The 17,332-nt window shown below is 28.3% G+C and overlaps 1 protein-coding gene and 1 long non-coding RNA gene across 2 annotated transcripts in view; one reads left to right on the forward strand and one right to left on the reverse strand.

Moving 5' to 3' along the window:
• Nucleotides 1-7,392: 7,392 nt before the first annotated feature.
• Nucleotides 7,393-17,332, forward strand: part of LOC136080063 (uncharacterized) — a 32,564-nt gene continuing 22,624 nt past the window's right edge. Inside the window, exon 1 of the long non-coding RNA XR_010638426.1 lies at nt 7,393-7,539. This is a non-coding gene — a long non-coding RNA (uncharacterized LOC136080063). The remainder of the gene's footprint in view (nt 7,540-17,332) is intronic.
• Nucleotides 9,130-10,096, reverse strand: LOC136079920 (uncharacterized). Its single transcript, XM_065796593.1, has 4 exons — nt 9,985-10,096; nt 9,592-9,788; nt 9,363-9,509; nt 9,130-9,258 (listed from the first exon to the last, which is right to left on the reverse strand). The coding sequence occupies exons 1-4, from the start codon at nt 10,094-10,096 to the stop codon at nt 9,130-9,132; spliced, it is 585 nt and encodes a 194-aa protein (XP_065652665.1).

Consider the following 17,332-nt stretch of genomic DNA (forward strand, 5'->3'; position numbering starts at 1 on the left):
CAAAAGAAGTAACTGTACTTGATCCACTCCATTGCAATATTATGCCAAATAATTTATCACAATAAATCCATTGCTGTTGCTAAAGACCTTTTTTGACTAAAATTTAACATTTTAAACCCAACCGTCATTTTAGCCCCAAGTCATTGTTTACAGAAGGATAGTTACAACTGCGGTGTTTACATATGCTATTATGCATTACAACTTTGTGATTGTATCATTATTTTTACACAATATGCATTCTGCATACAGAGTGCATCTTGTGTAATATTTATATATTAGTATTTTTTAGTTGTCGATTTTATAACTAATTTTTTATTATGTAGCTTATATTTAATTAATTGCACATATAAATTCATTTATGCATTAATAACTATAAATTTAATTCTGTAATTGTTCAATAAATTATGATTTTTAATTATAGCTTGCATAATTTATAATTTATCTGCGACTATTTAAAAATGCATCATTACACGACTTTTTTATTTTCTATTTTATTTAACTTTCTTAAAAATTGTGTTTTCAGAAAAAAATATCAATGATCCATATAATGAAGTACAATTTCGTAAATATATATATACTATACTTTATGTGGTAGGTGTTTAAAGAACCTTGAAAGTGGTTTTGAACGTTTGTACGATATTTGCAGGCAAGTGTTTATTTTATTTTAACATAATAATAAGCTGAAATTTTTATTCCAATATTGTATTAGGGAATAACTTGTTCCTTTACTATTTTGTTCGTCCACTTTGAATTAAATCGATTTGGTTGGCGAAAAATAAATATATACCGTTGTTACATTTTAGGTCCTATCCTTATAAACACATGTTTCCTTGTTTCTTTGAGTTGTTTACAGTTATATCTAAATTATAGCTGTCTATGAAATTTGAGAAATTGATGGAGTAATAGATATTGTAGTAGTGATTACAAAGATGACCTTTAATATTTTATTATTACAGATTTGCAAGAACACATCTAAAAAGAACGATTGGGTGCAATGCACAAAATGTCCACAATGGTATCATTGCGAGTGTGCCCACATTTCAATCAATGATGCGAATGTCAGTGATACTTTCCAATGTCAATGATACAACCCTATCAAGTTTTAAAAACGGCTATTTTCATAGCCACAAATAGTTTTTTAAAACATTAAATGACATTAAAAATCTAGTTCCATTCTATTCTAATTACACGGCCGTACTGAGGGCGAGGCCGGCCGCGGCCGGGGGCGCATAAATTTGGCCTCATTGATGTTGATACGAAAAATAGTTAAAATTGCGCCTCCTTACATAAACTCTAATTAATAAAAGCTCATTTAGTGAACAAAAGAGCGCACTTTTGTTCTGTAAAGGAGACAAAATGCGCCCCCTTCTCTTTAAATAAAAATTATGTCAGAGTTAAAGACACTAACATTTAATTTTTGTAAGAGGAAGGGAGCACAATTTTTCTTGCTTTCCCGAAGCGCTAAGTTGGCTCGGTACGAACCTGTCTAATTCTCGTTGTTTTTTAAGTTTTAAATCAGGCATTAACTTAACAAATTTAATAAAATATCATATCATTTTTAAATAGCCTGTTTAATAGGCCTAATTTGTTTCAGTTTTTAAACAACGTGATTTGTTAAATATTTGGGGAGAATGGTCTAAAATATCCCCCTTTTCAAAAAATGATATAATCAACTAGCCTCGCACAAACAAACCTAAAAACAATTTTTTTAAAGATATTCAATTTACGTTCAGAAGCAACCGATAAAAAGAGAGATGCCAGGAGCCCATTTCACCCTAGTGTTAGCCTAAAATGGGTTCCTTATTTAATTCCTGTATAAAACCCGAGTTTTAATCAAGAACTGACAGTTACTTATATTTTAGTAATAAATAATCATCTGTTCCTTAACCATATTAGAAATTTGACGCTCGAAGTAAACTCAATTGAGACAGAATGTGCTCAAATCTCTTCTGTAACTGACTGATAGAAACTACTACAGCATAACAATATGTGTACAGGTGGAATAAGAGATTATCTAAGAGATATGATATATCCGATTGGATATTATAGCGATATATCCGGCGATATATGATAAACAATTATTCGGCATTTTGACCGGATTATCCGGTCGGATATCATATCCGGTACTCCTCTAGTTGTTACCTTTTTATAATATCTGATCAACATTTTGTTAAAAACAATATTTTCAATATTGCTTATAAAAGAATAGATTTGAAAAAATTTTAACAGGGAGGGTGGAACAGGGCTTTTTTCTTTCCGGGGATAGTTTTCTTATGGTTAGCTGAACGACATACTAATGTTAAATTTTAATAATATTTGGCTAAGCATAATATTAGATGAGATGGCAGCCTGTCTCAACCAAGAGGCCCGTTTTAGACCAGTCTCTTTTATAGATCTACAAAAAGTAGAGTATCCACGGTATAACGTTCGCCCCTATCTCCCCCCTATCCGCCCCTTCTAACAAACAAATAAACAAAACTTTTGCCTAAAGAAAAAAAAATCTCTTAAAAAAAGATTCTACAAAAAAATAGAGAAAAAAAGTTTTTTTGCATTTTCTTTTTTTAATTCTAAAAAATCTCCTCAATAAAATATCCAATATAAAATGTGGATATTTTTTATAATTGAAAAACTATTATGGTTTAGGCTATATTTTGAAAAATATTTTAAATAAATGATATATATAAGGAATAAGAATTTTCTTAATATATCATTGAATAAATTACGCATGTTGTTTACAAAAATAACTTATGTAAAATTATCACAGATTTATGCGCAATGCGGGACGCAGATATGGGTTTTTTATAATTCAATAGGAGTATTTCTCCCCTACACTCATTTCGTAGTTAAGAACCGCAGCCATTTTAAAATCTCTGATATTTCTAAAAACTTCTGGCATGTGCGCACATAACATATGGCATAAACGCATCAACCGTGCCTAATTTAAAGTTTTTGAGATTTTTGGGCCCTAATAGGTTGGGGGGGGGGGGTGCAGACCTTTTAGCCACGCACTGTCCTACAAAAACTCCTTGATACGTCGCTTGGCAGTATATTCCTTATTGCTTTATTTATTTATTATAAAAAAGTGCACAGCTTTGGAGCTCTTCAAACCAAATTGCACTTATGCATGTTTGCACTTATGCTTGCACTTAACACTTATATTATTTTGCAACTAATTCGCCCTTACAAAAATTCACATTTATACTAGATTAGATTTATGCAGATTCACAGATATGAAAATCGCACTTATTGAATGCGAATTCTATAGAATTCTTGTATTATATGACTCCTTCTGCTTGGTGTTTTAGTCTTAATGGCGATCAAATGGATTAGATTATTTGATTTCATAAAATCATGAACGCCGAGTCTATCAGATGGTGGAGGAGGGAAAACAGGAGGGGAATTTTAGTGGCTTTGATTTCACTGAATTTAGGGGTCCCATTCAAAATTTAATGATTTTTTTAAGTATTTCTGTAAAAAGGAAGGGCCTTTGATATATATATATATATATATATATATATATATATATATATATATATATATATATATATATATATATATAATATATATATATATATATATATATATATATATATAAATATATATATACATATATAGCGCCGGCGCGAGTAGGTGTCACGTGGAGGGGGGGGGGGGGTCCATTACAGCTTTTGCTGACTGAAAATGAAAATAAATAAATAAACAATGTCCTTGTTTTTTAGAATTTGCCGATTGCCTTATCGACACTTGCCGACTGACTGTCTAAATTTACCGACTAACTTGCCTGAAAGGTCTGCATTTGCCGACTGACTTGTCAAAAATAGTTAAATTTGCCGACTAAATGAGCAAATAAATCATTGATAGAGGGGTATCACACCCCTTCCCCCCACCCTAACCCTAATTGCACAGGACTTATTATTATTCCTAATTTTATAATACCATTATGATATTATAAAATTACAAATAATGTTTTTTATTGAAATATCCTTAAATAAGAATGAAGTTCTTAAAATAAGAATGAAGTTCTTAAAATAAGAATCAAGTTCTTAAAATAAGAATCAATTCTTAAAATAAGAATCAAGTTCTTAAAACAAGAATCAAGTTCTTAAAATAAGAACAAAAGTTCTTAAAATAAGCACAAAAATTCTTGACCTAGAATCTTGGATTTTGCTGTGCAGTGAAAGTTCATTGGAAATGTAAAAGAAACCCAGCGAACTCAGTGAATTTCCAGTGAAATTGGGTACATTTAGCAGATCCTGAGGAAAATGGGCAAGCAACAGTTAGACTTATTGTTAATACTGATGGAGTTCCCATTTTTAAATCATCAATTTATCAGTTATATTCTCATAATTTTAATTTTAAAGGAGTTATTATTGACTCTATTAAAGTTTTTGCAAAGGCTGTAATTATAATATTCCTTATTGTGAGAAACTATTTTTTGAAAATTATTTAAGTAAGTATATTTTTTAAATTTAAAAATACTACAAAGTTTCTACTGCCAAAAACATTTACCATAATCATCATAAGAATGTTTGTCATTGTGACTCACTTGTTAAACATTTTGTACTTATTAAATCATTTTGTAGTACTGAATATTTCTTTATGTTTGAGATGAATGTTTTTGCTTGTGTTAAATTTTTAAAAACAAGTCCAAATGCAGCTAAACATATTTTTATGTATACTTTTGCAGAATGTCTATCTATAATTTTTTCAGAGCAAATTATACAAAAAGCTCTTTTGGTTAAAAATTGTCTTGTTAGAATTCCGATTTATGCCCTTTTTAACTCTTCTATAATTATTCTTTGTATAATAATATTATTTGTATTATTATTGCTTTTTATCTTTGCTTGATGATTTGTTTGTAACATTACAATTTTTTTTTTTTTTTTTGTTAGCTGTTTACATAATTCTTTTTGTTGAACTGTTCTTTTTTTGGACTGCAATTTTTTTTGTTAACTATAATTTTTTTTGGTGAACTGTAATTTTTTTAGGTGAATTGTTACATTTTATATTTGTGATAAAGAATTATAGTAACCTTCAACAGCTTTTGTCGGCTCGTCAATTTTGTAAAAAACTTTTGGTTTAAAAATATTGTTTTTCTTTAGTTTTTTTATTTTATTAAATTGATATTTACATTTTCTATAACTACTGGGTTACTGTCTTTTTTTGTCTCTTTTGAATGGTACACATCTGTATTTACTATTTCTTTTAGATTTGGACCGGCTTTTTAATAAATGGATAAAGTGATTGCGTTTTTTAGATGGTGGTTGTAATCATCTTTAGATATTTTGTACATGTTGGAAGTTTTGTCAGCTGGAGCTAAAATTTTATTAGATTTGCGTAAAGATTTAATGTCATGATAAACACCTTTGTAAATTTTTAGTATTTGACATAAATGATTTTTATCCGTCTATTAATGAAAACATACTCAATAACGCAAATAACTTTGCAACATATAATAATAGACGAGCAAAGCAAATCCATTATACGTCATGCAAGAAAATCTTTCATTTTTAACGGTGGCATATCATGGATTAAGACAAAAGCAGGATTGTTTGATGTTACCATGGGAGCCTATGATGGCACGGAAGTTCGCGAACTAGTTGGGATTTTTCTTTTAGATCAACTTTCCCAGTTTTACAACAAAAATGATTTTGGTTTATATCGAGATGACGGGTTAGCTGTTTTTAAGAACAAAAATGGCCATCAAATGGAACAAATAAAAAGCATGTTGTTCAAGTTTTCAAACGTAACAATCTCAACATCTCCATCAATTGCAATCTTAAAATTGTTAACTACCTTGATTTAACTATTAATCTTACTTAAAATTCATTCCAACCATACTGCAAACCTGAAAATAACCTAAGTTATGTACATGCTGATTCTAACCATCCACCTAACATAATAAATAATCTTCCAAAAAATATCGAACTAAGATTGTCCGCCAACTCATCAAGTGAAGTTATTTTAAGTAAATCGACACATCTTTATGAAGACGCATTAAAGCAATCGGGATAGACTTATAAGTTGGCATATAAACCAAGCATAAAAAATGTTACAATCAAAATTGGTCAACGCTTTTTAACCCTAATTGACAAGCATTTTCCTAAAAACCACAAACTACACAAAATATTTAACAGAAACACAATTAAGATAAGCTACTCCTGCATGCTAAACATCAAATCTATTATCAACTCACACAACAAAAATATTTTATATGGTGATGTAAAATTTTCAGAAAAAGCCTGCAATTGCATTTAAAAATCTCTTTTTCCACGAACAACAATTTCTTGTATAACAACACCGTTTACCAAGCCACCGTAAGCTCAAATAAACCTCTCTACAACAATAAAGTATACATTGGGATAAACGAAACCTTTTATAAGCTACGTTATGCAAACCATCTAAAATCCTTTAACATAAAAAAGTACAAAAACGACACTGAGTTGTCTAACTTAGACAACTCAGTGTCGCTTTTGTACTTCCTTAGACTCTAAGGAAGTATGGGATTTAAAAGAAAACAATTTTACATCTTCAATCAAATGGAATATTATTAAACGCTGTAAATTATACAATCCTGCGTCAAAAATTTGTAAGCTTTGTTTAAACGAGAAATTCGAAATATTATTTTACATAGAAAACAATCTGCTAAACAAAAGAGGCGAATTAGTTTTTAAATGTAGACACAAAAATAAATTTCTCCTTTCATTATTTGATAGCAGAGGTTAGTTATCCATTACGTCTTCTTGTATTATAACGTCAGAACTCATTCTAACGTAGTTTGTAATTTTTAAACGGTTTTTAACCAATCTTACAATATTGTTATTGTTGTTGTTATTTTATACAGTTTCTTCCAATACGACTAAATACGAGTTAAAAGTTAGATGTATTTTATTTTCTTTACAATTAGGAAAAAATTTTCTCGAAAGAGGTTTAACAAGCTTGAGTTGGATAATTTTTTTTGATTTTCAAAGTTTCATAACTGAGGAAACAGTAAAAATTTAAATAAAAGTTTTATATGAAAAATATAAACAAAAAAATATTAAATAAGTTCATGAAAGTTTGAATATTATTTAAACTATATAAAAAAATTTGTCAAAAAAAGTTATTAATATTTAAGTTAGTGTTTAACGTTTCAGTTAATTACATAACTAAAAACATGACCGTTGAGGTCATGTTTTTAGTTAACATTTTTAGTTATTTGTTTAACATTTTCATGGTAACGTTTAAAGTCTTTACATTTCTTGGATCGATTATTTACCTATGATGAATAAATACCTTTTTAAAATATGTATTGAAAGTTTATATTAATACATCATAAACCATTATTACATCACAAACCATCTAAAGGTATTTTTTGACAAAAAGTTACTAACATCTAACTCGTTCATTTATTATCCAAAGAAAATTCAACTTGATCAAAATGTGTTTAGTTTCGTGAGCAAATGAGTACGATGTACGTAACACAAAGATACCATAAATTATATCCTAGATTTTTATTTAGCATCATTTTATTATTTGCAGGTTTCAGATCAGCAAAAGGTTTGTGAACTATTACTGTGTTGCCAAATGGTATAAGTTTTTAAAGATCTATGTATATGTTTAAACAATTTGTTATAAATACAACTTAAGAATGCCACTTGGCATCAATAAATTTAATATTTATAATTGCTTTTTCTGTTTAATCTTAAACAATAAGTAAATAGAAAATAGAAAAAAAGTTTTTATTTTGTTAAAAACATTTTTCATTTTATCATTATATTAACCTTAGTTTAATTCAAAAAATTTTTTTCGATAAAAATATGTTGGTTTTTTTTTCTATAAAAATATATTGTCTTTTTTCGATAAAAATATTTTGCTTTTTTTTCTATAAAAATATGTTACTTTTTTTTTCAATAAAATAATGTTGCTTTTTTATTCGATAAAAATATGTTGCTTTTTTTAAAAAAATTACCTTTTTTTAGTTTCATATACAAATTTAAAGTCAATTTAAAAAAAAAATGCATTACTTTAGACCTGTGTTGTAGTAGAGCGTTTGGTTCACACATGACAAAAATAGGTTTTAAGTTTTAGGTCAGAGTTCCCCAAATATTTTTATGGAACTTTTATCAGTGACTCTTCAGGATACTGAATCTAGAAGCTTAAAAATCAAAAGGTAGCCGTTTTTGAAAAAAACGATTTCAAACTTTTGTATACTATTTTATAAAAGGGGAGGGGGTGAGAGTTGTAAAGTTAAGGTTTTCCTTATAAAAAGTCAATATTAACACTTTCTAATGATGTTAAAGTTAATCCAGTATTGCAGGCAATTAAATTTTGATCATCTTAAGATGTTAATTTTTAGTTATCTGAAATTTATCTCGAAGTTAGTTATCTCAAACATTTAAAAAGTTGTATTGGTCTTGAAATGGAGTGGAATTTTTTTTTGAAGAGAAAAAATGTTAAATTCTTTTAAAAAGACAATTCTTATTATCCATATTAACTCATATACCTGATTAACTATTCATGTTACAAAATGCAAATGTTATAAAAAACTAAGATTTTTTTATACTGTTAGTTAACAATTAAAAAAATATTTGTACCCAATGTTTTAAATTTATAAACATATATCAAAATATCTGAATTTTTTAATCTATAAATTAGTACTGCTGAACGATTCACCAATTCTTCTGCTTCTAAGAGAGTGCTTTGAGCTTGTTTGTGAAACATTGAATCGTTCGATTATTGGCTTTATTTTTGAATGAGCCGATTCAGATGCCTGTTCATTGTATCGTCCAAGAGAATGACCAGTAAGTTCAATAAATTGTTGCAAGTGAGCTGAGATTATATGTATTTTCCAGATCACAGTAAGTTTCTTTCCTAGAAACTAATAAAATATTCTATAAGATAGATAATAATAATAGTATATTAATACAAAGCCAATTTAAAGCAAGTTCATTATATTTAACTGTACCTCTGAACAGTACTCTTGTGTGGCTTTGTAGGAACAAACAAAGTCAGTAATTAGTTGAAGATAACAAGGGTTAAGATAACTTCCGAAGGTTCCTTGAACTAATTTCTCAAATTTTCTCATTGGACATAGAAGTGGTAAGAGTTCAATTGGTAGCCTTAGTGAAAACTGGTCACAGTTTTTAATTATAAAATTATATAAGTTGATATATGATTTACAAATCCCATTAACATATGAAGCTCCGGCAAAGGAATTACTTCAAGAACTAGTTTTGACTTGTTTCTCTCCTTTATTAGGCATACATTCACCACATTCTACCAAAGTTTATTAATTTGATTACCAGTTTTGAAAAAAACATTTTTTTATTTAATAAAAAGATTTTTAAATTTTTAAATTAAATAATAATTAACATTTACACCTTATAATCTTTCATTTCAGAACTTCGATAACCAGCTTCCATGTACCTCTGATGCCATAGATCCAATGATAAAAATGTTCTTGTCAACCCACCAAAAAGTTCACATTCTCCTTCACACCAAGCACAAGCATACATACCGCCATGAGACTAAATTTTCTTATGTTTTTTGAAAAATCCTAATTAACTAATTAAAAGTTACATAATAAATTAATTTTAAATCATAACTTACTGAAATTCCAAGAAGAATATTAATTATTTTCAAATCAGCTGCAAGAACATATTTACAATCTTCTAGCTTTAGAAGATCTAATAAAATGGCTAAATTTTTGTGTATCTCCTGCAAGTTTTCACAATATGCAAGAACTATGGAATGGTTAATTCCAGAGTATGTTCCATGAGAACTTTGATCTTCGCATCGTTCTTTTTCTGGTTTTTACCTGAATCAATTCCAATTCGTATTAATGTTTGGAAAGGGTTTTGCTTTCTGGAAGTCATTACAAAGTTAAGCAGCTCGGTTAATTGTCAAACATAAACAAGGTCTCTTGACACATCGGTTGACAACTTTTTTTTTTTTCTTTTGCAAAAATTGTCTTTACATCATAAAATTTAGATAGGAGTTTACTTTTTTTGTTAAGTTTTTTTTCAAGATTCGCCTCAAATTGAATTCCACTTTTCCTTAAGGATTTCAGAAGGATGCGTGATTTGAATTGACTAAGTCCAAGTCGAATAATCATTTTTTTAGTTTCTTCAAATTTGACTTTCCTAATAACTAATTGAGGAACACCAATAGTTATAGGTAATGGCAACCTACCTAAATAATAAAATACTTTAGATGATTTAATCAATTCGAAAACACTAATAAATCTTAAAAACAAATTACCAGTATTTAGATGTGTCTGGATTCCATGCTTAAGTTTCTTTTTTTTTAATAATCGATCTTAAAACATTTGAAGTGACTTTTTTCTGAACTTTTTTTGGAGCATTAAATAACTTAGCAGAAAGATTTGTATACACGTTCATTTCATTACATTAATGTCGAATTCCTCTCTCAATCGCACATAAGCAAACGTTACACATCCTATTCGAACTTACTAATTTCTTTGTTTATTTTATATGTGGAAATCTGGATCTAGCTATTGAACAAACTGTGCATGTTTCACAATTTCTAGTGCTTACACATCTAGATAATTGGGAAGATTGCTATCGAGTTTTAACTGCATTTGGTATGTCTTTACTTTCTTTCAGTAAGTTTACATACTTTTTGCATGTTGGACAAATGCCTACATAAAGAAAATTAATTTTTAAATAATGATTATTTTCAGAAAGTACTTTTTAATAACATAATTGCATTAGTTAATCATAATATGGAATATACCTGTTGGATAACTGTACACAGATATTGAATATTCAGGTTTTACATACATTCTTATGTAAGCCTCTAATAACTTCGTGACTGGAATACATTTTAAGCATTTCTTCAAACAACAGCAACAAATAATTTTCTGATTCAATAAACGGTCTCGTTTTTCTTTGCTGTTTACTGTTTTGATAGATAATATATTAGGCATTTTTCTAATAAAGTAATTTATGTTTAATAATAACAATAACGAAACAATAACTAGGCTTTGAAACATTCTATTATTATATTAAACAAATAAATTACTATATAAAGTAAAGAATGCTTCCATCAACAATTCTATAAGAAAATTAACATCTTAAGATGATCAAAATTTAATTGCCTGCAATACTGGATTAACTTTAACATCATTAGAAAGTGTTAATATTGACTTTTTATAAGGAAAACCTTAACTTTACAACCCTCACCCCCTCCCCTTTTATAAAATAATATACAAAAGTTTGAAATCGTTTTTTTACAAAAACGGCTACCTTTTGATTTTTAAGCTTCTAGATTCAGTATCCTGAAGAGTCTCTGATAAAAGTTCCATAAAAATATTTGGGGAACTCTGACCTAAAACTTAAAACCTATTTTTGTCATGTGTGGGTTATGAGAAGTACCGACTACGATTCGTACCACGTACTTGGTAGTACCGATAGTATTACCAGGGATTTGGATAGGATTGTACTTGATACTTCACACAGTTTCTCAACTTTTGTGCGTAATTTTTAGAGAAACGACGATGGCAGTACCTTGTTGTATAACCAAACACGCACTGTAAACTTTACACATTAAAATTAAATAAATGGTTTTGTGACGTACAAGATTTGTTACTAAATTTGGTAACAAGTCCTTCAATATTAGACCGTTTTTGATTTCTTCTACCTGCTTCATCCTCGTCATAACAAGCGATACTGCGAGAAGGGATCGAAGGGAGGGGGAGGAATACAAACGGTTTAATTTATGAACGACCTTAAGAAATTTGTATAACGTACAGTGGAGTATTTGATCAAAAAAGTCAATCAAAATTATTTCATTACAGCAACAACAAAAGATACATAAAAAATACCGCAAAATATCTTTTTTAATAAAGTGAAATATTTCAAAATTATATATTTAAAAAGAGTATTAATAACTATTAAAGATATATATATATATATATATATATATATATATATATATATATATATATATATATATATATATATATATATATATATATATATATATATATATATATATAAATATATATAAACAACTTTAAAATGTATTCTACAAAATAGAGTGCTCAATGTTCTTAAAAGAACCGAGCAATTATAAATTAGTAGAAAATCACTTAACAAAAATTTTTTTTCATTTAACACTGTGTTTCATCAATAAAGACTCATACCTACTAAATAAAATGTTCATGCAACTCTATATACTTTGGTGAAACCAAAAAGAAAATTATATCAAGATGTATTGAGCACCACAAAAAAAGTAAAAAAGGAAAATGGGACAGTTCTGGTGCTACTGAGCATTTCAAATCATGCCAAGGTACGTTTGACTGGTTAAACCCGAAAACCATATCAGCAGCTCCAGAAAATCATATTCGGAAAACTCGAGAATCCCTGGAAATAAACAAAGCTAAAGTTCGACAAGCGTTAGGATGTGGTGAAAATGTTCTTAATAGGAATGATGGTGATAACGTCACAAAAGCTTTTGGGCCTTTTTTTATTAGATATCTGACGTCAACATTTAATCCTACTTTGTGTTTTCTCGTGCTCTTTTTATTGTTATCTTTTTAACGGTTTGTTTTTATTATGACAATTTTCTTTGTAACGATTTTAATTATACCTGATGACGCTAATCACAATAGACCAGCGAAATTTCGAATAATATATACGGAAACAAAAACAAATTTATATTCTTTCAAAAAAGTTTAAACGCAGCCGTATTTATTGAATTTTAATAACATTGTATCGTATAACAAGAAAATGACTTTCAAAATTATATTTTATATATATATATATATATATATATATATATATATATATATATATATATATATATATATATATATATATATATATATATATATATATATATATATATATAGGACTCTTCCTGATGATCCAGCAATGGTGAAACTCCAAGTCGAAGATAAAAGTTAGATAAGTGTTTTTTACTAATTAATTATTGCTCTGTTCTTTAAGAACATTGAGCACTCTATTTGTAAAATACACTAACATAATTTACATATATATATATATATATTAGGGTTGAGCTTTTACCGAAAATTTACCGGTAAACCGGTAAAATTGTTTTACCGATTTACCGGCAAAATGATGTCGGTAAATTTCGGCAAATATTGTTTTTTTAATAACGTTGAAGGATGCTTGAAAATGTTTTAGAATGCTTGAAATGGCTCAACAAATAAATTAAAAATTTAATTAAAAATTTAATTTTCATTTTCCTGTCAACGAAGCTGTTGTTTGTTATGCTTGAAAAGTGATTTTGTTGGTTTAGTTTTGTCTAAACACTTTAAGAAAAACGTTTTTACTTTCTTGTGACTTATTTATCAATCGGCCAAAAAACAGCGACACAATTCAAACGACGAATTCAAGGCCATTTCAAGAGAAATGTTGGTCTATAAAGCGACCGGAAAGAGAACTGCAAACCTTGAACTTTTTTTCAATGGACTAGAAACCATCCCACCAACAAGTGTCGAATCTGAGCTAGCCTTTTCTGCCGCTGGATTATTTGTGACAAAAATTCGATGCAGAATGAGTGACGACTTACTTGATACACTTTGTTTTCTCAAAGCTCATTTTTTATCCAAAAATAAATCTCAAAACTAACATTAATGTTTTTTATTTACTTATTACTGCATTGTATGGTCTTCTGTTTATGCCTTTTTATTTTTTATCGATTTTACCGGTAAATTTTGATTTTTTTTACCGTTTTACCGGTAAATTTAAAAGTTGGTAAAAGCTCAACCCTAATATATATATATATAGATAAATATATATAAAGATCTATATATATAGATATAAATACATATATATAAATATATATATAAATATATATAACCCTTCCCCCACTTTTCGATTTGTTACGCCTCTGATAATATTTTTATAAGCAATTTGAAATTTATATACCTTCATTATTTAAATATCTATATCTATTAACTGCGAAACAACTATATAGAAATATTTCGCAATTAAACGTCGTATAGAACTTGTTACAACGTGGTATTGAACTTGCTACAACTAATAAAAAGTTGTTTTGTTCATGAAAGGCGATTTTTTTTAAATAAATTTGCATTTTCCTTTTTTTATTTAGAGTTTTAAGTTTCATGAATTTAAATATTATTAGATAATATTTATTATCTAATAATTACAGTTTACAAATTAGATTTAAATAAGTTTTTATTAATTACAGTAACATTAGGGGTCGTCCATAAAGTACGTACGCTCATAGGGGGAGGGGGGGGTCTTCAAAAAGCGTACGAAAGCGTATGGGAGGGGGGGGGGGGGGAGGGTTGAATTTAAAAGAACGTACTTCGATTTTCTAATTTATCACAATTAACCAGCTAATCAATAGAAAAGTTACATTCTGACTAAAGATTCTAGTTTGCCAACATAAAAAGATGTATGGTATATGAAGTAGAGGGTATAGTTTTCCTCTATGCACACACATGTATGGGCGCCCTCAGAATTTTTTGATGTTCCAGATAGGACACTTTCACACATCGTGCAAACTCATAACTTAAGTTTGTTTATACCTATGCCAAATGAGGAGGCCTTGCAAAATATCGGGATGGCGGAGGCCTGTGAACAAAAAGCCTTAAAACGCTTACCCTCCCGACCCCCAAAATGAGAGGGGTGTAAATTTTGCATGGTTATAACTTTTAGATTTGGAAAAAAATTTGGATGGCCTCCGCCATCCAAATTTTTTGCAAGGCCACCTCATTTGGCATATTAACAAACTTAAGTTTGCACGTTGTGTGAAAGTGTTCTATCATCAAAAATCGAAACATCAAAAAATCCTGAGGGGGCCCATGCACACATGCCCGCCCTTATATACTGGCCCTGAGTAAGACCTGAGGGCCGTGGTTAATGGGACGGAGTCACCCCAAAAAAAACGTGTCAATGGCGTCTCAAAGACCGCTAGGTTTTGCTAAAATAAAAAGCTTCTTAAAATAGCAAAAGGGCACAAAATTTGCTGTTGCTCCCTCCCACTGGGTTTTACCCTTTGTTTTCAATATTACTGATCTCACCTTAGACTCGTTTTTTACTTACTAAAGAGGGGTGCCTGAAAAAAACGTCCACCTTAAGTATAGTTTATTTACATTTGATTCGTTAAAAAAACAAAAAAAGTTAACTTAGATTTCACCGAGAATCGAACCTGGATCTCCGTGGACTATCGCCGCCGCATAAACCTTTTATAAATTATTATTTGCATTTATACTTAAAGACGTTTTTAAAATGCGTAAGCAAAAAGCTTTGGGGTAGTATAAAGTATCTAAGGTACCCTCCGTCTTTTTTTTTTTTAATTAAACTTTTTAATTGAGAAAAAAAAAAAAAAGTGGGAGGGGGGAGTTTTTGAGGGGGGGGGGGTATTTGAGAAACGTACGTAATTTTTAGGGGGGGTGGGGACATAAAAGTACGCATGGCAACAGGGGGGAGGGGGGGGGTCAAATTTCAAAATTTTTGGCGTACGTACTTTATGGACGACCCCTTACGTAACAATCGATTATATAATTTAATTCAGTAGTATGTTTTTAAAACGAAAATTGTCTGGTACGGAAGGGAAGCGTCGTAAACGACTCAAGGAAATGTTGGAAGGGGCAGAAAACAACCGCACTATTACCTCTTTCTATTTGAGAACTGTCGTCTCATCAATTTCTCCTAACTTTACCTCTACCTTTTTTTTTAGATACTACTGCATCTCTTGCTAACCCTGACACTGCTGCTACTACTTCTTCTAATGCTGGCTCTATATCCATTGTTACTTCGACATTATCTTTTAGTTCTGTCTTTAATTTTTCTTTTTGAATTACTAACTCAGCCAACAATCATGTTAACACTGCCTCCCGTGTTACAGTCTACCAAAAAAGGCATCTAAGTAATAGTCCGCATCAACCTGTGTTAGTTTTTCCAAAAAGTAGTATGTGGTAGTCAGAAGCGATCATTTTGTCAGCAATGGTACAAACTGTTTCCATGGTTGCATTACAACGAATGTAACGATACAGTTTTATGCTACTATTGTAAGGTAAATGGAAATGCATAATTTATTATCTTCAGAATGCAGCGAGGATATTTTCACAAAAACTGGATTTTCTAATTGGAAAAAGGGTTTCTAATTGGAAAAAGCCCTAATATATATATATATATATATATATATATATATATATATATATATATATATATATATATATATATATATATATATATATATATGTATATATATATATATATATATATATATATATATATATATTTATATATATATATATATATATATATATATATATACATATATACATATATATATATATATATATATATATATATATATATATATATATATATATATATATACATATACACATATATACATATATACATATATACATATATGCATATATACATATATGCATGTATATATATATATATATATATATATATATATATATATATATATATATATATATATATATATATATATATATATATATATATATATATATTATATATATATATATATATATATATATATATACATATATACATATATATATATATATATATATATAATATATATATATATATATATATATACATATACACATATATACATATATACATATATACATATATGCATATATACATATATGCATGTATATATATATATATATATATATATATATATATATTATATATATATATATATATATATATATATATATATATATATATATATATATATATATATATAAATAAATACCGTAAAATCGCCTAAGGTCAATCACTTAAGCTTCGAACATTTATTTATCACGCATGAATAAAAAAATTTCAATTTTTTTTTCTGAAACATACAGAAAGTTATATTGATAATTGATATTGTAAAAATAAAAAAAAAATGAAAAAAAAACTAGTACTCAATATCTAATTTAAAATAAAAACATCTACATTGACCGAACTTTCAATACCATCTCATAAGTTCGGCCGCTATATAAATACTCACCAACTTAACGTCACAAATAATGAAAACCAAATTTTAAATGTTGCCTTATTGTAAAATTATGATATAAATTCAAGTAAAACCAGTAACTAAGGAGGGCGTCGCTCCAGGCTCAAAAAAAAAAAAATATTGTGGGGCACCAAAGAAAACAAAAATGAGCACTTAAAGTAGTAGTAGTTTTTTAAATTTTTATTGTAATTATTTAACTATTTTTTACTTTGGCCATTATCACATTTGCTATGCCACTAGTTAATAAAATTAAAAATACATTTTTCAATTAATTTAAAAAGATTTTTTCAATTAACAAAAAAACACTACTTTGCTTTAAATGAGCTTTGTATGTTTA

Source organism: Hydra vulgaris, chromosome 05 (genome assembly GCF_038396675.1).
Source record: "Hydra vulgaris chromosome 05, alternate assembly HydraT2T_AEP".
Classification (NCBI taxonomy): domain Eukaryota; kingdom Metazoa; phylum Cnidaria; class Hydrozoa; order Anthoathecata; family Hydridae; genus Hydra; species Hydra vulgaris.

Bases quoted from the DNA above. Each gene is read 5' to 3' on its own strand.
- LOC136079920 (XM_065796593.1), bottom strand. From the start codon at position 10,096: ATGATTATTCGACTTGGACTTAGTCAATTCAAATCACGCATCCTTCTG. The intron at 9,789-9,984 runs GTAAACTCCTAT...GGTAAAAACCAG, and splicing joins AAAAAAACTTAACAAAAAAA to AAAAAGAACGATGCGAAGAT. The intron at 9,510-9,591 runs GTAAGTTATGAT...AAGAAAATTTAG, and splicing joins ATATTCTTCTTGGAATTTCA to TCTCATGGCGGTATGTATGC.